This window comes from Echiichthys vipera, assembly GCF_963691815.1.
Source record: "Echiichthys vipera genome assembly, chromosome: 11".
NCBI classification, from domain to species: Eukaryota; Metazoa; Chordata; class Actinopteri; order Perciformes; family Trachinidae; genus Echiichthys; species Echiichthys vipera.
In genome coordinates, this window is record NC_139836.1 from 3,160,038 (window position 1) to 3,185,409 (window position 25,372).

Sequence of the window (25,372 nt, forward strand, 5' to 3'; positions counted from 1 at the left end):
CTTCCTTCGCGCAAACTGTCGCTGACGCTCTCCTACTCTTTGTTTTGCTCTCGTTACCTGGCGCCAGATGTCTGCCTCGGTCTCGCGCATCCTCGGTAGTGCGCGCCCCTGGTTACCGTAAGCCGTAGAAAAGCCGCACCGTTGTATAAGCCTCAGAGACTAGAACGAGGGAAAAAAGTAGCGGCTTATAGTCCGGAAATTACGGTATTTGGATTCTTACTATTTTAATTATTCAGTCGACATTTCAAACCCATAACCGTCACACTCCTGGTGTCATTTTCATAGACTCTAAGGGCGCACTCCCACTGTCCTTCAGCACCGCACCCCGTGCTTTAGGGTCCTTGTCCCCCCCTCCAGGCCCGTTTGTCCCCACACTACCTGGGCCTCGGAGAATGCTTCTTGCTGCCTATACGTCATCACGCCGTAACACGTCACACGCATTGATGACGTCATGGCGATGCGTGGCTTTGTTTCCAGATCTTTCCGTAGACCTCGGAGTTTTTGTGCGTCTTGTCGACTGTTTTTGAATCTTTTCATCGACCAAATCTGCAGTAAACACTCCACCTCCGCATCACACCAACGTGAACCTTTCACCGCCATTGTTTGAAATGTCCGCGCATGGTCCCTCCTTCTTTTTTCTACGTCCCAACAGGCGCACAGGAAATGACCTCAGAACCGGCGTAGGCCTCGTGCTCGTACACGTGCGCACGCTCGTGCTCGTGCTCGTACACGTGCGCACGCTCGTGCTCGTACATGTGCAAACGCGCTCTACAAAAGCCCACCTCTCTCAGACGGGCCGTGGACCGCAGCTGGCCGCAGCTAGGCGCGGAGCGGTTGCACTCACACTGGTCAAACGCACTAGGCTTGACCCGAAAAACCCGTTTCGGCCCGGTGCGGAAGGACAGTGTGAGTGCGCCCTAACTAGAAGGTAAAAAAAAAAGTAGCAACCAAATGACTCTTCTTGATAGAAACAGGTGTTTAGTCCAGGTCCAGGTGGGAAATATGAAGTGTGGGCCGCTCTAATGAGAACTGCCTGTACCTCTGGAGACGCCTTCATTCAACAATCCCCTCCAGAGAACATGACACATTTTGGGAATTTACAATCTCAAGAACTGTCCCACTGTGTGACTGAAGTGCGTTGCCATGGGGATTCGTTCCACCTTTCCAAGACAAGAGGTCATCTCCCAGCAGGGTGAGGCCACTGAAGACTTCGTTTCCCTCCACTGGCCTCCAGCGCCGGCAGGGCTGGTTCTAAGGGTGGCCTGGAGATACACGGGCCGTCCCTGAAATATGATTGGCCACCCCGGTAAGAGGCCGTGACCTGTCGTGCTAGCTCGTCAGGAAGTCGGCTGAATAACGCTCCAGAGGAAAAACTGGCATGACCACTTTCAAAGGGGGCCCTTGACCTCTGACCTCAAGATGTCTGAATGAAAATGGGTTCTACGGGTCCACACAAGTCTCCTCTTTACAGACTTTATGACTCCACTTTATGATAATCCATGCAGTTGTTCCTCATGCAGTATAAATGTGTTATTATGGCCTATTCTGTTTAATAGTGTATATTAATATTTCTGCATACTGGGGTCCATAAACAGTGTTAAGGGTCATACATTTTAGATAGACGCCTCCTGCTGCTGCTACTACTACTCTGCTGCTACTAGGTGACCACACACAAACCAAATTCACACCTCCGGTACAGGTGGAAGCACTATGAACCATATTACATCAGCACAACTATAAACCAAGTAAGGCAATGGTACTTTATACTCTTCTTAAGTATAACTGGATCAGACGATTAAGTCCAAGCATAAGCCAAATATACTAGACTTTTCTGTACACGTGTCAGTAAGGTATTTAATTCAATATATCTCTAACAAGTACATAACATTAGACAAAGTGCACTCTCTTATCTTCTTAGTTTTTAGTTTAAAGGGAGTATACCGATTGCACACTTGAATAAACGTCTTTCTAGTACGGAAAGTCCTTTGGTTAACTGTGGTTGTTTGAAATACACTCTGCAAAGAAAGTTTGACGTGACAAAGCTGAGAAATTCAACTCTCGTGAGACATTCCTACTAAAAACAGGATTCATGTCAGACCTATTATACAGTAAACATAAACACTTAGTGCTGAACAAGAGGCAGAAATGATATTTTATTCATGAGGGATGAGCCCTGTTGTAGATGTGTAACATGCTGGTTATCATATCTTTATTTGATCTGGTTGTATTTAATATTTAAAGATGAGATTTTCCTTTATTAGTCCCACAAAGGTAATAATGTCCTTATTACAGCAGCAAAGTGGAAGCAAACATAAGAAGAAGCATCAATAAGCAACAACAAACTGTAGAAAAATATAAACAATATAAACACAGGAAAATATCAAATATGTAGATAGTTTTAACTTTTAAATCTACACCATCAAGGCAAAGTGTTAAAATGTTGAAATGAAACCAAACTCTTCCGTTTGCGCCGCCTGCGCTCCATCTCTCATCACACGGCAGACGCGGTGCGCCGAGCGTGCGTGTGCGTGTGTGTGTGTGTGTGCGTGTGTGTGTGTGTGCGTGTGTTGTAGGCCAATAGTCACTCAGTTACACAACTGCTTTCAGTTTCCGAGCCCTGCCTGCCTGCCTGCCTGGTGGCTCCCCGCCCACCGCAGCTCTCCGCTGCCTGCCTGCCTGCCTCTCTGCCTGGCTGCTGGGCGGACTGGGGCAGACCCGAGCCGACCAGTTCCGTGTTCTCTCCTCACCCAGTACGCGGACCGGACTGATCGGGGAGATCTGGCGGTGTCATGGTGGACATTCCTGCCCGGCCGCGGCATCCATAACTCCGGGGGCAGAGGGAAAGTGTGCGCGGAGGTGAGGGACGTGTTTTTATTTCTCGTTCTTTCTGCGCGGATGGCGAATCCATCAGCCGACGTCGGCTACAGCCAAACTTTGACGCTGCTGGCTGGACCTCCTCTCCCTCCCCCTCCCTCCCCCTCTCTCGCTCTCTCTCTCTCTCTCTCTCTCCCCTGAAACGCAAAGTGCGTCGCCGTGCACACCGGCATGCGGGATCACGGTATGTTCACGCAAATAACCCGCGTGCGGTGCGCTTCCCGTCCGTGTGGTTAAAAGGCCGTGACACGCAGCTCTGCAACTTTTACTCTCGATACGTGCTGCGCGCGTGTGTCTATGCGTGTGTGCGTGTGTGTGTAGATGGACGGCTATACAGTAACGAGCTGCGACATGCGCGTACGCTCGCGCGCCTACATATGCGTACACGCACGTCTGGACATGCATCAGGCTGTACAGTAGAGCTGCGTGTGTCAGTGTAATGTGCGTGCGTCGTCCATTGATGTTGTTTTGACACAGGTGACGTAGAGCGTGACGCGCCTTATAACGATGAGATAAGCGGATCCGCGCCGTGTGAAGAAATAGCACGCCCGTGCGCGCGCGGCCGCGTCTCATTGACGGACGCGGACCGAGGAGGGTTTTTCTGAACTGCGCACTTGAGATTTTTCCAGCCAAAAAAAAAAAAAAAAGAAAAAGAAGCGCCCACGCTGAAAGGAGCCGTGTTCTCCGCGTGTGTAGTTTGTTTCTGCAGCGGGTGAGCTGCTGTGCGCGCGTCACACACTGTTTACACACCTGACGCTCACGCAGGCTGCATGGCAACGTGCACCGCGTGACGTCATGTTCAAAATGACGGAGTTACACACGAGGATGAAGTGCGTGCTTAATTAAGAGTTTCCAGCGAACAGCAGGTGGATCAGACATCAGCTGCAACTTCCAAAAAAGCTCAAACTGCTTTTGTTAATTAGATCATCACTCCTGTGGATGATTAGCAGGGGCGGATTAAGGTGGTGAGGGGCCCCCGGGCTACTGTTTGTTGGGCCCCCCTCATTATTAATCATGCTTTTCAGAAAACAAACAGCTAGAGCAGAAGAAGAGTCCACAACCTTTTACCATCCTGTCACTTTAGGTATGTTCTTCAGTAGATCTTGGTCCTGTTGGTCTTTCAGTCATTGTGCTTTTCTTCTTCTTGCTCCATTATCACGTTTACTTTCTGACATTTTGCCGTTTTACTGTCTAGTGACATTGCCTGACGTTGCATTTGACAACAGACTGACCTTCTGAACCCGGCCACACGATCAATCCAACCAGTGACTTATTTTTTTGAAATGTTTCTAAGGGCCCCAACAGGAGGCAAGTTTTATTTCCCAGTGTAGTGAATTAAAAATTGATTGGCCAATTGAGGTGGTTCGGGATTATCTGGTAAGGATGAACCCTGGGCGCCTCCCTAGGGAGGTGTTCCAGGCACGTCCAGCTGGGAGGAGGCCTCGGGGAAGACCCAGGACCAGGTGGAGAGATTAGAACTCCACACTGGCCTGGGAACGCCTCAGGATCCCTCAGTTAGAGCTGGTTAATGTGGCCCGGGAAAGGGAAGTTTGGGGTCCCCTGCTGGAGCTGCTGCCCCCGCAACCCGGGGTCTCATTTTCAACCCGACAGACACAAAGACAGAGACAGACTCTCTTCCAGTAACTATAATAGTATCTATAGTAATGTGAATATGACTTATTAATACAGCAGAATAGTAGAAACAAGCACAGCTAAGGTGATTATAACAGCAGCAGGAAGCGTCATGCAGGACCACGGCAGCAGGCACCACCACCATCAGCAGAGACCTGAGAGACGACAAAACATTGCCTGATGGTTTTGAGTCTTGGAATTCATATTTTTTTTATCTAACTGTAATTTATGCCATTCATAACGTTTTACATGGTGTTTCATTCTCATAGAAGCTGCAGTATCACACACTTTATTTGTAATATCCCCACAGTAACAGGGCTTTTCCTGCTGCGTTAGGGCCCATTCATGTATCGCTCTACCCCTCTTACCAGTTATTTATGAGTCAACGATGGTCCCATATGAAAGAGCGACAGGAGAGACTCATTCAGACGGACGTTAAATGTCCATGCGTCACATTTATACCAAACATCACAATCACAATAAATACAAGCTGCCTGCCAGACAAAATGTTTATTCTATGATAATCTGCTAGTATATGATGGTAACCTGCTGAGGTTTAATGGGCAGACGGCAGCGTGTTTACAAAGAGAATGAATCTGACCTGAGAACAGTGACTCATCCCACGACGACAAACATTTACCGGCTTGCTCACTTCATTTACTATAACAGCACCACTGACTCAGGCCCTTTTAAATAAACGGATGAGGAAAAGGCTCTGCAAAGTAAATAGGAAACTTCTGATTAGGTTTCCAGCCATGTCTATGAAGCGTAGTGTTATATATTAATATCTACATTAATATATATTAATATCTATATTTTAAGAAGGGAAAAATGAATTCAGATCCGTCAAAGTGGGGATGGAACAGAGATTAGAGATAGCTATTCTGTAATCCACAGACAGATGCATGTTAATTACACAACAACACAGACAGGAGGGAGCAAACCAAAGGTGTGTGGAGTGGGAACAAGATCTGTGAAACGACTGTGTATGTGTCAGCGGGATGATTGTGTACAGCTGAACCTCTACACCAGCGGTGTCAAACTCCAGCTCACAGTGGGCCACATTTAAAAACCGGGACAAAGTTGAGGGCCAATATCTACAAAAAAAGACTGCAAACGTGCATGTGTTTCCTTCTGTCCAGATGTGTAACGTTGAACCTTTCCAGTGCAGCTCCTTGTTCTTGTCGTGGTGTTTCTTCTGTTTGATTCTTTGGTTACAGCCACGGTGACAAACAGCTCTTTACCCCCAGAAACAGATCATCTGCCTCCCACCGGTGCTGAAAGCTCCTGTCCTCCATCTTTCTTTTGGTCGTTTTTGGGGAGGGGTGGATTCAGTGTGTCTGCAGAGACTGGTAGCATGGATGCTCATGTTTGCTAACAGAAAAGTAGACGTGTGTGTGCTTTATACTCACGGGCCAGCTCTCAGAGTACCTTGATATGATCTTGCGGGCCAAATATAATTACACCGCGGGCCAGATTTGGCCCACGGGCCTGAGTTTGACAACCCCTGCTCTACACTAAAGGTTGAATATGTAGAATTGTTATTAAAAGCTATATTAAAAAAAAAAATTAATAATAACACACATATACAATAATAAATGTTACTTGAAAGCATGAAATGTCTGCCATCTCATAGGCTGTAATTATTCAAATGTATTTGACTTTTCTCTTTAGAAGATGCCTGATACAAGCCGTCTGCTTCTTTCTAGTTTTTTACCATTTATATTTATATTTAAGGTTGTGTAAATGAATATCTTGATGAACATGTTTCCATTCCTGTAGTTTTTTTAAATTCTGGTCCATGCGCAATCTCTTATTTTTGTGTTTCATTCTCTTTGCTGTAGGTAACTTGAGTTTTTGGGGGTAAAAGGTCGTCAGACAGTCCCGTGTCCACGTGTGCCACTACACGAATGAAGACGTCATGAAGACTGATCTGACTGGGAAGACGCCGACTATGCAGAAGCCTTTGGCCTCACTGTCGTCTACCGACCTTTGACCCCTCATGGATTAAAAATGGCACTCTTGCCGAGACGAGAGGAAGGCGACACATCTTACTCTCCGGGAATTCTGGGAATTTAACAAACGTGTCTGTTTAAAACTGGATTGCACAGAACCGACAAGACTGGTGTCTTTTTTTATTCCAATGGGACCAACATGGTTCAGTGAAGAAACACTGATTACAACATAGAATTTGAGTCAAGGATGGAGCAGGATTTCACACAGTACGAGCTCTATTCTCTCTCATAACTTGTGGATACATGTATGCACTAGCCTGGACTAACATTAGTCAGTGTTGGTGAAGATAACAACCCTTTACACCCAATATTATCCTGCAGCTGCAGTCTTTTTCCATTCCTCATTGTTGTGAATGGACGTCTGAATCCTCTGGAGCTAGAAGGTGACTCTAACCTTCAGCTTCAAACTGCGACTCTGACTCCTGCTCAGCATCTTGCTGTAGTGTTGCTTAAAACAACTCCAAAAACATGGCCGCTACAGCGCGGAAGCACCTGGTGAGAGACTTCAACCATTTCATCACCTGTTACCTGTGTCGGGGTTACCTGATTAAACCAACCACGGTTACCGAGTGCCTGCACACCTGTGAGTAACACAACAGACACACACACACAAACACACCTGCAGATTTCTTACTCAGTGACGGTGCACGTACTTCAAGGAGTGACAATACATAGCAGGAGTTCAAGTTAGATCGATGTCATCCTGGTTGAATAGAATTTTCCCACAGTGCATCGTGTGAACATTAGCTTGTTAGATGTACATGCACGGCGCTGTAGTACTTGAGACACTTCTTAACCACGTTATGAACTGTTGCAGTTGTCTTGGTCTCAAGCCTTGGCATTGTCTTGGACTCGGCTGTTGAGAACTGGGGCCAGTTTCACAAAGATAGTCTAGACTCGTCTCTAGTGTTAGGCTAGTCTTACGGTCATTTAGCTGCTAAATTCTAAAGTCTCAACGTTTTAGACTATTTTAGGCATGAGAAGTTGGTCACCCTGCCACAGGCTAACTAAGACTGTGGACTAAGAGCCATGTTATTCAGAAGAACTTAGACGTCTCTCTAGAAGTTTAGAAGTCTTATCTTGGCTGCTGATTTGGAACCAGTTGTACTGAACGCCTGAACTATTAATCATTACATGGTCTTGACTACTTTGGACTTGGTCTTGACTTGTATTTGACTTGACCTGGTCTTGTACTCTTGGATTAAGTTGGTCTTGACTGCAGCTTTGGTTTGTTATCTAGCAAGCTAACCTTCCAGCAAGTGAGTTAACAAGCTTGTGAGTGATGAAGCTATCTGCGAGCTAGCTAGCTAACTAACAGGGTAAGAGGTTTGCAGTTCCTATGCTGACAAAAACAAAGGGAGATGGACATTTCTTGCAGTTTGAAGGATAACTAACAATTCAGCCATTGTGGGAATATAAATGTCTGAAGTCAAGAAAATTATCTTGCCGGCAAGTTTGGGGACACGGGTCTCAAGGAGTATAACATCAGTAGGCTGTTAGCTGCAGGTGGGTGATTTCAACATATTGACCCAAGGAAACCTACGCTGAACATTTGACCTCATGAAAAAGGCATTTCTGAGAACACAAAACCCTTTGAAAAGTCTCCTTAATGAGTCATATTAAGTGGAAGTTGCCTGGGGAACATAAATACGCTTAACTACCTAACTACCATGCAGTTCTCTGTTCAAGGCAGGTTCCTTTCTCTTATTTCTTTGGAATACTTAAACAAGTCGACGGCACACTGTCTTGACAAAGAGTTGCCACAGGAGATATTAATTTAACCCCTTTAAAATATGTTGATGTTGTTTCCTCTGCAGTCTGTAAGAGCTGCATTGTGCAGCACTTTGAGGAGAGTAATGATTGTCCTAAATGTGGCATTCAGGTCCATGAGACCAACCCACTGGAGATGCTCAGGTAACGTGTGCTTTCTCTTTTCTCACTCCACCCTCTTCTGTTTGACTGAGCTTCTTTCTTCCTTTTCATTGGTAGTTTTCACCCTGTTTCATGGTTCTTTCTCTTCTCCTTAAACATGAAGCCGGCAACATTTTTTTAAAATCATATTCACTGGAGCCGACACTCTGCTCCGATAGAACAACGTAAAAAACGCGCCTCTACGTGCACCTAGAGATTGTCGTTTACAAAAATCCACCGCGCCCGTGTCATCCCGTCCACTCAGTGCAGAGCTGACTCTCTGCAGATCCCCATTTCCCCCTCCTGCATGTTACAATATCACCGGCACACGCCTCAAGCTAGGCATATGCTAAATGACATGACGCGCACTGACGAGCACTTGATGGGAGCGAGGGAGGAGCTTGTTGGTAGACGGGGTAGGGGTGGTAGAGTTGTAAACATTTCAAATTTGAGTCAACTCGATCTGCCAGACTTGCCGCCTGCAGCTTTGAGAGAGAACATTTTAAAACTGATATTTTTCAGTGCTTTAAGTAACACAAATGTAATTCACTTCCATTGTATCAGCAACCCCTTGATCCACCAATTACTGTTCTCAACTTTCTATTATTTGATCATCTCATCCTTCTCCTCTTCACATACCTCCTCATACTTCTGTTTCTCTATCGTGTTGTTTTACACTGATTCTTCTTTCTTGTCTCAGTTATCATCTGCTTTGTGTTTCAAACATCCCTACCTTCAGCTACTCATCCTTGGTTCCTCCACATTTTTACCAACTCATTCTCCTCTTTGTTATTTCCTCCCTCATCTGTAATCTTTTATTCCTTCTTGATTTAAATTATTTGCTTTCCGCCCACCAGAGTCCTCTCTGCTCTACCTCCAATACTGCTCTTCCCCTCTTGAAGTGAAATTCCGGCGTAACATCAACCCATGGTCTTTTTCCACACTTACACACATCAAATAAACCATCAAGACAGTTTTTAGTGTCACAACTATTAACAGTGAAATCCGGTAGCCTCCCTAACAGCTGGACGTGGCTAACAGTGATTAGCTTGTTGCAGCACGGTGAAGGCATTCAAAGGTCTTTTTTAACCACTAATGCTGCTGAAAATAACAGCAAACCTCTGCAGCAGCATGAGAAGAGTCCCTACACACACAACAAAGCACCAATGGGCTCCTTCCTTTGGGATTGACTTTGGTAATCCACTTGAATGGACTTTACTATGAGAGGAGCTGGTACAGAGGCCAGTAGGTAAGTCTTTAAAACACTCTTTAATAAACTCTGGCTTCACTAACTACGCTGTGTTTGTGTGTAGGGACTCTTCTCATGCTGCTGCAGAGGTTTGCTGTTATTTACAGCAGCATTAGTGGTTAAAAGAGACCTTTGAATGCCTTCACTGTACTGCCCCGAGCTAATAACTGTTAGCCACGTCCAGCTGTTAGCGACTCTCACAGATTTCTCCGTTATTAGTTTATACACAAAAAACATTCTCGATGGCTTATTTGATGTATCTAAGTGCTGAAAAAGACCTTGGGATGATTTTACGCCAGAATATCACCTCCTTCAACTCCTGCCACTTTAAATCCTCATTCAACTTCCTCTTCACCTCCCTAATCATCCTTCTCTCCCTCCACCTTCCTCTCACACTCTTCTCTCTTCATATTCTCAGGTTGGACAACACCCTGGAGGAGATCATTTTCAAGCTGGTGCCCGGACTCAGAGAAAGTGAGTTCTACCAGATGGTTTCATCAATCTGTCGCCTCAGTTTGCAGTCCGTGTTTAATTAGTTAACCATTCATGGGGGGATGGGAAAAATAACTTATTATCTAAACAAGAATGCATTTTAACGTATGAATTGTCTTCAATATTCACACTAGCAGCAATGCTGTGACCCCAAACTGGATTATATGCGGTTAAAATGGAGGCACAGAAAGAACACAATCACAACACTTAATGAGTGATTCTATGAGCGTAAAAGTCACAAAATGTCACTAAAGAAATACAACTTTGTCTCTTCAAGGGGGCCAACAATAGAGGATGTCTCTGCTCTCTACATAAAAATCACGCAGGCACACGGCTATCTTTACCTCATTTGGCACGGTGGAGTGGTGGTTAGAACTGTGGCCTCACAGTGAGAGGGTTCAAATCCCAGCTGGGGTCCTTCTGTGTGGAGTTTGCATGTTGTCCCCGTGTCTGCGTGGGTTTTCTCCGGGTTCTCCGGTTTCCTCCCACAGTCCAAAGACGTGCAGGTGTTCGGTTCATTGATGACTCTAAATCACCCGTAGGTGTGAATGGTTGTCTGTCTCTGTTCGTCTCTATGTGTCCTGTGATAGACTGGCGTCCTGTCCAGGGTGGACCCCGCCTCACGCCCGATGTCAGCTGGGATCGGCTCCAGCCCACGGCGACCCTGATAGGGACAAGCTGGGGCTTCAATATGAATGAATGAATGTTCATTGCTATAATAATGCTATAAAAATATAAAGCTAGTCTCTGTTACACCACAGCTCCAAATTGGATGGTTGTGAGAAGATGTGAGCCATAAGTGTTTTTATCTCTTGTATTGTGCTCAATTGTATTGAGGCTCATATAGCTTATAAATCAGTTAAGGCAAGGCAGCCTATTCTCTGGACAGAATCCTTACTACAGGCCATTTAAACAGCTTTCATATCACCCTCTTTATAGTCCTGTATGCAAAGGAGCTTGCATGCATCAATTTTGGCACAGACCTTCCCAAATCCTTCACCCCAAAGGAACTTTAATTGCAGACTAAAATCAAGAGAAAAAGAAATTGAGTTCAGAAATTCTTAAAGCACAAGGTCTAAATCTGGACAGGATTTCAATCAGTGGAAACGATAATGCAATATCAGATCCTTCTTTACAGAAATGATCTGCATGCTTCTCGGTGTCTCCATGCTGCATATTAACGCTGTCTTTTCACCTGTTGCTCTTTTTACCTGCTTTCATGTGAACCAGAAGAGGAACAGCAGGAACTAGAGTTCTGGAAGAAGAACCAGCCCAGAGAAAACGGACAGGGTGAGTTAGTTAGTTATTCAGAAACATCATCTGTATTTTGATACATTCAGTCACTCTGGCCTTTGGAGAAATAATGCAAGACTGCTTGTTTGAATCAACCATTTTTGAAACATAGTAATTTACACAACATTTGTGGGGAGGAGGAAGGTCGGCTAGTAACACGTCTGAACGTAGAACACGTAGAATGTGTCGTCTGTTGTAGGGGGGTAAACCTGGAACAGTCTTCCCTCCACAATAAGGGAACGCCCCACATGTTCCTCTTTTAAAGGTCGACTCAAAAAGTGGCTTAAATCAAATCAAAAGTGCGACCACTGACTCGTCTGTATCATATTGCACATGGCGATTTATGTCATTGTTTCATCCTGTGTGGGTCTGGTGTCCTCCTGAGTGTGGCATGTATTGTGCGGTGTGTCTTGTCTCTTCTATTTGTATTTTATTAATTTATTTAGTAAATATTTGTATTTTTTCTATTTTTTTAGCAGGGACTACGGATGCAAATTGGCATCTTTGCTATAATCCGTCACTTTTACAGTGATATGTTGTTACCGTTGTTCATTAATGTGACTGTCCCCAACAAATAAAGTATTGATTGATTGGTCTCTTGGGATAATGTAACTCTTTTTTAGCTTTTTTATCTCTCAGCGTCAGTGACAGCTGTGGCAGGAGGCATCGAGTTGTCCGCCTGTCCTATTCTTGTGAACACGATGTCTCAATTTGGCACAAAGTTCATTTGAACTCATGGATAAAATCATTAGATGTTGGAGGTCAAGGGTCAAGATCACTGTGACCTCAGAAAACGTTTTTTTTTCTTGGCCATATTTGGAGAATTTGTACGCTGATGATGACGTTTTAGATCTAAAAGGTCAAATGTCGATATCACTGTGACATCATAATGTCACATGACTCAGGAACAGACATGTTTGAAGAAGAATGGGTTGAAGATTTGTTTGAAGCATCCAAAAAATACACTTTACATTTATTAAATTCCTTCAAAGTCTTTACTATATATATAATGTTAGTATGGGCAGTTTGTATGTAAACTGCAACTTCGCTGGTCGATGGACACGTTCAACTGCAAGGTGGTAATTCTAGTTTGGTTTAGTTGTTTCTATTTATTTTTCTAGTTTACAGTTTATGTCTTTTTCCTCTCATTATTAGAGGAGGCGGAAGTGAAATCAACAGATTAGGGGAGTTTTTTTCATTCGGTTCTGAAACTTTTGATTCATCAGCATTTGAATAATCTTTACATTTTGAGCGTGTTCCTGTGAATCTGCAGCACGGCTGATTTCAGGGAATTCCCTGCTCATGCATCAAATACACACAGTTCTTCAGGTGTGAACGGGGCTTATATGGTTGTAGAGGACAATAATTCAGTAACTTGTGAATGTTTGTCCCTAACCACAGCAGCAAACGTGAGGTGTCAGAGGCTCGGGTTGCCTGATGTTGGAGGTGATTATGGTGGTGGTGGTGGAGGCGATGGCGGAGGTGGTGGCGATGACGATGACGACGGCGGCGATGACGATTACCACAGGAGTGACCCTCAGATAGCCATCTGTCTGGACTGCCTGCGCAACACGGGACAGTCAGGGGAGAGCACTGTCACGGTGTGTGCACTCTCATAATAATATGTGTAACCTTTTCATTTTGTTCATCATTTAACTTTAAAAACAGGGAAGCCCGTAGTTAATGTTCCTATCTGAAAGAAAATTACTTTGGGGAAATGTTTCTGGGATCGCTGTTATGTTTGTAAATGCTCCTCGGCCAGTGCCTTTCTAATCCCTTGTAAAAGCTTGAATGTGTTAAGGGTTTTTACCTGTTAAAGAATTAACATTCATCTTTTCACTGTCTCTGAATCAGTGTGTAATAGACTGTGTCTCTCCAATTAGGACTTGATGAAGAGGTTCATCCGCTGCTCCAGCAGAGTCACAGTGGGAACAATTAAGAAGTTTCTCAGTCTTAAATTAAAGCTGCCGAGCTCTTATGAGGTAAGGAACTCATTCAGTCCTCAGGCTATGAAGCTAAAGTCAAAGGGGGTAGCTCAACTTTTCGGGTGTTTTCAGTTTTCTTTTCTTTCTCTATTGTTATTTTTCATGTTACACACACACACACACGGACCCGAAATACATGCAATTAATGGAGAGATGTCAGAGCGAGGGGGCTGCCAATGGCTCAGTGCCCCGTGCAGTTGGGGATTCAGTGCCTTGCTCAACAGCACCTCGGCATTGCCCAGGAGATGAACTGGCACCAGCCAAGTCCCCTATGGACTGAGCTAATGCCGCCCCCACTTGCCCATTATCAGACAATTTCATAGACACATTCATGTTTCTGTTGTAATTTCCCTCAAAAGCTTGTAAATGATCAACCCGTCCTCATCCTAACTCGTCACATTTGGCCATTTTGTCAGCACCTTTTGCAAAACGACTTGGTTAGGGTTAGGAAAAGATCGTGGGTGGGGTTAAAATAAGTGTATCTGTAAAGTAACCACTGTAGGGCTGCCCTCTCTTTTTCAATTAGTCGACTGATCTGCTTGTTTGGCTCTTAGCCGACTGAGATTTATAGAGTTGATTTGTCATTTTTAATGCGTATTTTCATGTTGAATGACTAATTTACAAGAAACTCATCGAGCATATCTCTGTTAAACACAATATTTAAAGTGATGTTGCAAACTTCATATTGGGGAAATACAGTTTTACAGATCTGAATCTAAATCGACTAATTGTGGACAAATGGTTTGAGTGTTAGTTGACTGAGAACTTAAACCACAGTGACGCACGGGAAACGAAAGGTGCTCAAACCGCGGTTTCCTGGGTGAAAGCCCTGTGTTTGTTTGAATTACCCAGCACCCACGTCTCCCTTCTTACGTGGAGTCTGGCGCTCTTAATCCTGGAGCACCTGCTCTGATGTCTGATATCACTGTGGACGCCTGGTGCATCAGATACTTTATGCAAAACGTTCGATCCAGTTAAACTCCATATTGAAACCCAAATCAATTTATAAAGTTGTATTATTAAGGGCGCACTCACACTGTCCTTCCACACCGTGCCCCGTGCTTTAGGGTACTTGTCCCCCCCTCCAGGCCCGTTTGTACTCACACTACCTGGGCCTCGGAGAATGCTTCTTGCTGCCTATACGTCATCACACCGTAACACGTCACACGCATCGATGACGTCATGGCGATGCGTGGCTTTGTTTCCAGATCTTTCCGTAGACCTCTGAGTTTTTGTGCGTCTTGTCGACTGTTTTTGAATCTTTTCATCGACCAAATCTGCAGTAAACACTCCACCTCCGCATCACACCAACGTGAACCTTTCGCCGCCATTGTTTTAAATGTCCGCGCATGGTCCCTCCTTCTTCTTTCTATGTCCCAACAGGCGCACAGGAAATTACCTCAGAACCGCCGTAGGCCTCGTGCTCGTGCTCGTACATGTGCAAACGCCCTACAAAAGCCCACCTCTCTCAAACGGGCTGTGGACGGCCAACTGGCCGCAGCTAGGCGCGGAGCGGGGGCACTCACACTGGTCAAACACACTAGCCTCTACCCGCAAAACCTGTGCGGAAGGACAGTGTGAGTGCGCCCTAAGATGTCCTGTTATGTTGTTTTGCCGTCTACATTTTAAGGGTAACTGAACAATTATTGTACAGCGTTTTATTATCAGCTAATGCCTTGGTTTCAAAAGCTACACTCATAAAGAGTAATTAAACAGCAAATGCGTCAATTAAAATATAGCATAAATATATAATTAAAGTAAATTCACTAACTGATTTCAGGTTTAAGAAAAAAAAGGAACATCTGGAGAATCAAACACGGACCAACACGGACCAAACAGGCAAAAAACAAATGAGGGAAGGTCTCACTAGCTCCGTTCACTCTTATAAAGTGAACTTTGTCTCAGCGTTATGATCCAGATGCTCATTAATATTCCATTCCAATTATCGACTTTATCACAGGATTCAAACCTGTTACTAAACACTGAGCTGAAACCGAAACTCACACACTCTTTCACACACTCAGTGCAGCCTCCCACTCATCACCACAGTCAACTTCCCCTTTCTTTTCATTGTGTGCATTTTTATTCTCATTTTTCGTCACAGGTTTTGGCTCCACATGTTGACCCTTTTTTATTACATGAACGTGTTTCTCTCATGTTGTTCTTTAATTTTGTTTTGTGGAGAAACTAAATGTTTACTTCTTTGTCTCCAGCTGGATGTGCTGTGTAACGGAGAGATCATGGGAAGAGATCACACTCTGGAGTTCATCTACATGACCCGATGGAGGCTACATGGAGAGAATGTAAGGCTGTCACTCCTCACTTCCTGTTGGTGTGTGTGTGTGTGTGTGTGTGTGTGTGTGTGTGTGTGTGTGTGTGTGTGTGTGTGTGTGTGTGTGTGTGTGTGTGTGTGTGTGTGTGTGTGTGTGTGTGTGAGTGTGTGTTTGTGTGTGTGTCTGGAACTTCTGTTTAAAAAGGGGGTGAGGGAATTTTTAGACGTTTACAATTTTTAGGGGTGAGATCGGACTTTTGTGTGTGTGTGTCCGTGTGTGTGTTGCATTATTATACAATGCGGGGACGCTCCTTTTCTTTGGGGACTTGCCTCCCCAAAGAGGACTTTTATATTATGGTCAAGACTTGGTTGTCAGTTAAGGTATAGAATTAGTCGTAGTAATGGAATTAATAAATATCATACTCTGAAAAGTGGTTTAACTACTGTGTGTGAGTTTGCATGCTTGTGTGTGAATGCATGTGTGAAAGCTGACTCATTAGATTCTGTAAAAGGTAGAATTCTGACTTCAAGCTGGCTGAAAGGAAACTTTCCCCAAAGATGTTTTGGTGTTGTTTTCTGTTTTGACTCTTTTCCAATCAGAGTAGCTAGCACTAGCTTTGAATGTTGATAAAAGGTGACTGATGGCGCCATTTGTTTATTTGCATATTGGTGACATCACTACATATTATTTGCATAAAGTTTAGGGGTTGTGTCGGCTGACTGCCTGCACATGGTGCAAGAGGCGAGGGCCAGAGTGGCATGCATGAGAATTAATTACGGGGGCGTTGCTGCATTCGCTCTACCGCACCGTTGTGACGAAAAGAGAGCTGAGGAAGGCAAAGCTCTGGATCTACCCTCAGTCCTGGTTCCTACCCTCACCTGTGGTCATGAAAGCTGGGTCAGGACCCAAAGAACCAGGTCGCGGGTACAAGCGGCCAAATGTGTTTCCTCAGGAGGGGGGCTGGAGTCTCCCTTAGAGAGAGGGGGAGAAGTTCAGCATCCGTGAGGAACTCGGAGTAGAGCCGCTGCTCCTTTGCGTTGAAAGGAGCCAGTTGAGGTGGTTCAGGATCATCTGGTAAGGATGAACCCTGGGCGCCTCCCTAGGGAGGTGTTCCAGGCACGTCCAGCTGGGAGGAGGCCTCGGGGAAGACCCAGGACCAGGTGGAGAGATTAGATCTCCACACTGGCCTGGGAACGCCTCGGGATCCCCAAGTTCGAGCTGGTTAATGTAGCCCTGGAAAGGGAAGTTTGGGGTCCCCTGCTAAAGCTGCTGCCCCCGAGACCCGACCCCGAATAAGAGGCTGAAGATGAGATGTGATTAGAGATACTATATTTATCACTTCTTCATCGCTAAATTTGTCGCTCTTTGCTTTTTTAAAATAACATTTCAAGTCGCCAAGTTTGTATTATTAGTATGAAACCAGTCACATTTTAAAAGTATTTTCTTTTAAGATGCTTGAAAGAAAGTTGTTCTCTCTTTTGTTAATTACAGTCCTCCTCTCATACCAAAGCTCCACTCACAACACTTACACACATTGTCTTAAACATGCACACATTAAAATTATAAGTATTTAAAGTATTTGTGTGATGAATTTAAAGCCTTCATTTTATCCTTTTTAATGACCCAATGTGTCCTCAAGTGCCACAGGCTCACATTCTGGTTGGTTTCCACGCCACTGTGAACGCTGCACACTCACAAGGTCACATTGCAAACCGAAGTACGTCTTCAGTCGAGATTCTTTTATGACAGAATTCCAGTCGACAACATTTTTGTTTCACCAGCACATTCTTTTAAGTGTTGAAGATAATTTGAGACATCTGTATGAGGTTTCTGTTTAAAGCACTGCTGCATAATATTCATCTGATCAAGTTTAACTGGAAAAGCCATTTCAAGAATGAATGGCGTTTCCAGATTACGAAAGTTGAATATTGAACGAACAGACCAGGTAGAGTCTGACCACCTATTTCAGCCTGCATTCTCCTCCCCTTGGCGCCTCTCTCTCTGTTTTTGCGAGGGCACCGTTGCTGCAGCTGGTGCCCAAGACGACTGTGATTGATTTTAAGGGAATACAAACAAGCCAGAGTATTTTTCCTCCTCTTCCTGAATGTTAACTCATGCAGCCAGACTTTTCTGGCCATACCTACAGACACTTCCTCATTTCCCTCATTACAGAAATGAAAACTGGACAAAAGCGTCTTCATTTTTAACATCTAAAATATTAATTGCCCCTTACAAAGATAGAATTACAAGAATACACACAGACCCAGGAGGCGTTGTCCCGGTTTGGTCTGAAACTTGACAGCACTCAGACCAGAGGGTCAGTCCACTCTGTGGTTCAGTGTGTGTGCGGTCATGACCTCGACCTACAGCACACTGTGTGTTCATGCTTGTGTGGGAGTGCTTTCATTCCTGTATACAGTATAACCTTGTTTATCTGTTTAGCTGCACGTGTGTGTGTTCACATGAGTGATTAGCTAATGAAAGGTCCTGTCCACTTGTTGATGGTGACTGAGGAGCCGGACAGCTGGCACCGCAGGAGGCATCGGATACCAGGTCAGGGGGAGGAGGGCGGGTGGATGTGGGGGGTCAGCTCCAGCTGTGCTCACGTGTGATCTTAAAAGGATATTAGAACTACAACAGTACTTTACGATTGTCCTCCGCACCATCTCATTCTTGTGAACGTGCTATCTCAGGAACCCCTGGAGGGATTTTCTTCAAATTTAGCACAAACGCCCATAGAAGAAATTATTCAATTTTGGAGGTCAAAGGTCAAAGTTCAAGGTCATTGTGCCCTCGTTAAACATGTATTTTCCCCATAACTTAACATTTCCTACCCTAATTATAACATTTTACACAATTAAGTTATAGTAAAAAAGGACAAAATGCTGAAGTGGTGACATTTTATATTTCAAAGGTCAAAGGTCACCTTCACTATCAATCACTTCACTGTAATGATGTTCTATAAAAACACTTCTCCGTCCATTATTTGAGACCATAACTCAGCTTGGACACATTTGGTCGGATATTGAACTGGTGACACTGATCTTGAGTCTGTGGTGATTGTATATTCAATTCAATTCAATTTTATTTATAGTGCCAAATCATAACAAAAGTTATCTCAGGACCCTTTACAGAGTAGGTAAAGACCACACTCTATGACTTATTTATGATTTAAATAGACCCAACAACTCCCCCGTAGAGTACGGTGGCCACGAAAACCATATATTGATCTGAAGAAACATACTTAATACCTTCTAACCTACCTTCTAAATATGTATTATTGTTTATTTCATCTTCTTTTTCCTGGATTTGTATTTAATCATATGGCATAATGACCAGAAAACTACACAACTAAAGTCAACATTACTCTAAAGTGTTAGTCTAAAACAAAAACAACAGCTAAAACAACAACAGCACCCTGTTTTCCAACAACACAGGAATAGGTTGACCTTCATAATCCGGTCTGAACTGCCATCCTTCTTATGTAATAATGAGATACAGATTGTTTGGCGTGCAGCTTGTCAGATTTGTAGGTCATGTAATTTTCCATCTGGGCCTTAATCCCATGTTGAAAGTTGTGGATACACATTATGTAAACATTGTGTTTGAAACGAACGATGATATACAGTGGAGGAAAAGCTGCTGAGCATCCAAACCACAGATCAGTGCGACGTTAAAAGATCTCCTCAGAACGGTTTATACATTTTGACACACAAGGAGAAGTTTTGTTTTTTGCAGCCTGGTTCTTAGATGATGAAGCCTGGACTGTCACCCCTGGAAGAACTGTCAAAAGACATCCAATCATCAAAGCTAAAATTGCTCTTTTAAGGCATTTAGTCTACCATAGACTGTATTACATATGGATGTGGTCTCTGTGAAATGTCCAGAAATGTCCCATACATTTCTGAAGCTCAATGTGGGTGACGCCGGCCGTCGCCATCTTGGCAGGGCTTGGCATCTCCTTACTCCTGGCTAATCCAAATATAGGCAAAGAGGTGGAGCGTGGATGGAGTTTCTTCACAAGGAAAGATGCAGATGAAATTAATGGTTACATTTACCTCCAACACATCAGTTTTCATCCAGCCCACTTTAATCCAAATGTCTCAATGAGTGAGTTTAAATGAGGAAACATGGCGACACGGCTTAACATCAGAAACACCTGATGGTTTTATATGATGCTGTCTTTTTGAGACAATTCTTAAGATGATTTGTTCAAAGTAAAATGCTGTGTTAAAGAGTATTTCTTATCGTCTAGCTCCATTGAGCAACATCTTCTGTGCAGTGTTTCCTCCGGCTCCGCTCTGCCCTCCACTCACAGAATTATTTACGTCCCTCCTGGTGAGTCAGAAGGATAAACTGAGATATAATTTTCGAAATGCTGTTTTGAACCCTGTCTGGTTAAGGACAAGGTAAGGAGAGGAGTGACAGAGAGGCGGGACAGAGACAGATCTGAAGAGTCGGGAATGGAGACGGAAGAGAAAGACGATACGAGTCATTCATCAGTCTCGTCCTCTCGACAACTCTGCAGCTCGACTTCATTTTGTCCCTTTGACACTGAGGCACACGGAGACCAGTCAGAACAGCTACGAGAGCGTAAAAAAACAAGTCATCTGTTACCGCTCTGCATCCCAGGATGTCATTTGGACAGAACAGGAAACACAGAGACTCAAAATGTATCTGAGGAACCCGGTGTCTGTTTAACTTTCATCTTTTCCTTCCAATCATATTAGATTAGATTTCACTAATTTAAGTAGCATCAAAAAGAGATACTACGGTTGTCCCAGCAACTCTGTCTCCATTAAAGCAAATATGTTTTGGAGAAACAAAATTAATTGCTATCTGGACTGGCAATTTTCCTTTTAATTCCAGCAGTGTGACGTCCTTTTACTGCCCAGACAGGAGAAGGTTGATGTGGGGCCCGTGTGTTCAGACTGCAGGAACAGTGGCCTAAAAATGATTTATCAGGGCTGAACAATAATTCAGTATGATGTTGTATTGCCTTTCAATAGAATCGTATCTGGATGAAATCATATTCGACGACACGTTGATGTGGTGGTTAGCACTGTCGCCTCACAGAGAGAAGGTTCCAGGTTTGCATCCCTGCTGGGGCCCTTCTGTGTGGAGTTTGCATGTTGTCCCCTTGTCTGCGTGGGTTTTCTCCGGGTTCTCCGGTTTCCTCCCACAGTCCAAAGACGTGCAGGTGTTCGGTTCATTGATGACTCTAAATCACCCGTAGGTGTGAATGGTTGTCTGTCTCTGTTCGTCTCTATGTGCCCTGTGATAGACTGGCGTCCTGTCCAGGGTGGACCCCGCCTCACGCCCGATGTCAGCTGGGATCGACTCCAGCCCCCCCCCAGAAGGAATATAAAGTGAAGATTGTGGTTGTTTTTATGTACTGAGACTTTATGGGGCACGCGCTTTACCCGGTTAGCAAGAGTTCGCCCCACGTTTTTTTTTTTTTTACGTCACACTACCTGTGTTCATGCATGTAAACGTAGGCAATATAATAACTGGATTTTTTGTTTTATTTGGAGCTGTTACGTTCATCTTGCACTAAAGCTCTTAATCCAATGTTTGTTTGTCAATAGTTGACGAGGATTATACAAAAACAAGCGTCATAATGTGGTTATTTCATACAGACTATTTATTTATGAAATTGCCAGAACACATGCATAAATGAATAAATGACTCAAAAACATTTTTATGCCATTAAATGTACCAAAGAATTAAAACTAATTGTAAATATTAATAAATAAGTTAAAGAGGAACGTAAATACATAGGGGAATTATCAATTAATGCCTATATTTTTAATATTTTTGGTACATTAAATAAAAGCAAATGTAGAGTCACAAAGAGTGAATTATGTCACATCAAAGAAAAAACATTTACCTCAAAATGAAATTGAGAATAATGCGGTTTTGTTGTATAGAAACATAATTTTAGGACACAAGGCTCTAATCTGTTGAGTACAAAATTACACAAAATGTCCTAAAATCAATATACGCAGTCATGTGATCAAAGTCTTTACAGTAGCAGTAGACACTCAGGGGAAAGTGATGATAAAGGAGACAGAGACTTCCGACCTGAACCCGCCTGCTGTCCAGATAACGTCTAAACAACACACTCAGAGTCTAAATGTCAGATGGTCAGGTTGGATAGACAGAGCCGCCGCAGATCCTCCTCCTGTGTTTATTCTCTCCAGACAAAGGTCAAATCCCTCTCAGATTAGATTAGAAAGAGTAATCACATTGTTTTTAACCACAAAATGTGTTTCTGAGATCAGCCCAGGTCCCAAATTGCATATTCGTTGCCACCCTCCTGTCATTGAGGAGTAGTGGCTTCACCTCGTCAGCACTGATCAGTTTCAGGTGTCGGCGCCGTGTGTTCAGACACTTTCTGGCCTGAATGAGGGAGCAACACTTAAGAGAGAAGCCCAAAACCTTGTTCTAAACACTTTCCTGAACACCATCCAGAGAAAACTGATGTCTCAAGATCTGGAGTTTTAAGAACATCTAAACAACTTAACATCTGCAGGAAAAATATGGCCGTACCAGTGTTTAGCAGGAAAATTATCTAATCTCACCTTCAGCATCTTATCCGGGGTCGGGTTGTGGGGGCAGCAGCTTTAGCAGGGGACCCCAAACTTCCCTTTCCTGGGCCACATTAACCAGCTCTAACGGGGGGATCCTGAGGCGTTCCCAGGCCAGCGTGGAGATATAATCTCTCCACCTGGTCCTGGGTCTTCCCCGAGGCCTCCTCCCAGCTGGACGTGCCTGGAACACCTCCCTAGGGAGGCGCCCAGGGTTCATCCTTACCAGATGATCCTGAACCACCTCAACTGGCTCCTTTCAACGCAAAGGAGCAGCGGCTCTACTCCGAGGTCCTCATGGATGCTGAACTTTTCCCCCTCTCTCTAAGGGAGACTCCAGCCCCCCTCCTGAGAAAACACATTTCGGCCGCTTGTACCCGCGACCGCGTTCTTTCGCTCATGATTTACTGCCACCCGTGGTTAGAGAAAATTAAATAAAGTAAAAAGCAGTAGTCCTTGGATAGTGCTGCCCCACTAAAGCAGAGGAAGCCTCAGGTGTATTTAATTGCAATCACAATTTCCCTGAGAAATAAAGGAGTACAGAGGCCTGCTGTATAACTTATCTGCATACTTTCCAATAGAGGGGCCGTCCATACGAACGTGGGTATTTTTGAAACTCTGTGTTTCTCTGCACGGTTCGGGCCTTTCATCGACACGTAACTGTAGTTGTTGCTCCTGAAACCAGAGTTTTATGTAACCAGAGTCCAGGGTGAACTTTTTGGAAAAGTCCGGTTTCAGCAGCACGTGTGGTCAGGAAAAGCACAATTTCTTGTCGCCATTGTTTGACGTCACACTGTGCGACAGTAAACAGTCAGTTGTAAGGCCCTTAGCAGACTGCAGTATATTCAGAACCCAGCTGCGAGGGTTTTAACCCACACAAAGCCCTGGCCGCTCCACTGGTTGCCAGTCAAGTCCCGCATTGCGTACAAGACTCCTGCTCACCTACAAATCTCTCCATGGACTCTCACCACAACACCTCACAGATCTCCTCTGCGACCTTGGGTACCATGAAAGGCGCTATATAAGTCCAAGTTATTATTATAATTGTATCCATGGAGACTTGTGGACCACTTGAGGGATTTTGCAGTTTCATGTGGACGGAGATATTTTCTTATCACACCGGGGTTGTCATCAGGATGTTTTGTTTTTTTTAACCCGATGCTATGAAAGTTAGGTTTCAAAAATATCTGTGTTCATGCGGACTAGGCCTTAGAGCTGGGATTAGAGAAACAATACATTTATTCAATTTAAAAAGTTTCGTGGGGTAGTGCTTTTAGGCTGCAGTGGTGGAAAGAAATGGTTTAACTTGTTGGAGAAACACAACTGTCCGCGGTGGCCGATCATGTAACGGGTGACAGTCTGTTTTGAGGCCGTGTGAAAGTCCAGCACAGTAAACAGTGAACATCCTGCCTCAGTCACTGACGCAGGAAAGTTAAAAAATAAATAAAAAAATGCCCCGGAGTTTGTGTGACAGCTGATTGTTTCCTGCAACAAGAAGCTCAGTCTCTCCATCTCAACATTCAGGGTCCCCAGAAGAGGAACCTTCTACATTTTGGACATTTAATAAATGCAACACAGACTTTATATAAAGATGGATGACGTGTAACACTAAAATATCCCCTATATCGTTCGTGCACGGCTGTCAGTCATGACGTTTCACCCCATTTTTATAGCTTCAAACAGCCAATTAAACCCAAACATATCAGAAGAATTCACACAAATATTTTTTATTTAGGCCCATATACCATCAGCTAACATGGAGAGGCATGACACAGACCTAAACTGAAATGGGTAAAGTATCTCTGTATGTATGATAACCACATATTTTAATAGGATAGGTACTTTGAAAAACCAGGTCGCGGGGTACAAGCGGCCGAAATGGGTTTCCTCAGGAGGGGGTCTGGAGTCTCAGCATCCGTGAGGAACTCGGAGTAGAGCCGCTGCTCCTTTGAGTTGAAAGGAGCCAGTTGAGGTGGTTCAGGATCATCTAGTAAGGATGAACCCTGGGCGCCTCCCTAGGGAGGTGTTCCAGGCAAGTCCAGCTGGGAGGAGGCCTCGGGGAAGACCCAGGACCAGGTGGAGAGATTAGATCTCCACACTGGCCTGGGAACGCCTCAGGATCCCCCAGTTAGAGCTGGTTAATGTGGCCCGGGAAAGGGACGTTTGGGGTCCCCTGCTAAAGCTGCTGCCCCTGCGACCCGACCCCGGATAAGAGGCTGAAGATGAGATGAGATGAGACTATGCCAAACCAGTTAATGCAGTAATTTCTTTTGCCACACACCATTTGACAGCAAATTTAGTTCAGTTCAGTCATTTGCCACAAGAACAAAATCCCTTAAAAGTGTCTGAAAGCTGAACAGAATGTGTTTGTGCGGTATAATTAAAGTGTTCGTAGACAGAAATGCTGAGTGAAAGAGTGTCAGAGATGCAGATGTACAGAGGCACAGTGACAGTCTGCTGAAGTTGGATTCAGTATTTTTCTTTTTTTTTTTATGAGGCATGATGCAGCAAAATGCAGAAAGCTGGAGGAGATGACAGCAGCTGCACTGTGCTACACCAGCAGCCTGGAGCTGCCAGAAACAGGAGACAGACTCCAAAAACAGGAGACACACTCTTCACTTTGCAGGGGCTCCGATAAAAAACACTCGCCTCTCTTGTGTTTTGTTTTATTAGAAGGGCCACTTGCGCCTTTTGACTGTTTCAGCTGAAAGAGGCAGGAATGCACCACTTGTTAGTTTTGACATTTCTATTATTTAACCACAGTGACGGACGACTTAGGACGCACTCACACTGTCCTTCTGCACCGGGTCAAAACAGGTTTTTCGGCTAAAGCCCAGTGCGTTTGACCAGTGTGAGTGCAACCGTTCCACGCATAACTGCGGCCGGCTGGCCGTCCACGGCCCGTCTGAGAGAGGTGGGGCTTTTGTAGAGCGTGTTTGCACATGTACGAGCATGAGCACGAGGCCTACGATGTCATTTATGTGCGCCTGTTCGGACATAGAAAAAAGACCATTATGGACCATGCACAGACATTTAACACTTTTTACACATTTAACAA

The 25,372-nt window shown here is 44.4% G+C and overlaps 1 protein-coding gene across 2 annotated transcripts in view; it reads left to right on the forward strand.

Moving 5' to 3' along the window:
- Positions 1-2,710: 2,710 nt before the first annotated feature.
- Positions 2,711-25,372, forward strand: part of LOC310953410 (polycomb group RING finger protein 5-A-like) — a 25,655-nt gene continuing 2,993 nt past the window's right edge. Inside the window, exons 1-8 of one of the 2 annotated variants that reach the window (XM_083922445.1) lie at positions 2,711-2,856; positions 6,351-7,104; positions 8,339-8,435; positions 10,100-10,155; positions 11,404-11,463; positions 12,868-13,067; positions 13,350-13,448; positions 15,665-15,754. In XM_083922445.1, the coding sequence (XP_083778571.1) occupies positions 6,990-7,104; positions 8,339-8,435; positions 10,100-10,155; positions 11,404-11,463; positions 12,868-13,067; positions 13,350-13,448; positions 15,665-15,754 (717 nt within the window). In that variant the 5' untranslated portion in view covers positions 2,711-2,856; positions 6,351-6,989. The remainder of the gene's footprint in view (positions 2,857-6,350; positions 7,105-8,338; positions 8,436-10,099; positions 10,156-11,403; positions 11,464-12,867; positions 13,068-13,349; positions 13,449-15,664; positions 15,755-25,372) is intronic. The other variant, XM_083922446.1, reaches the window with a different exon arrangement.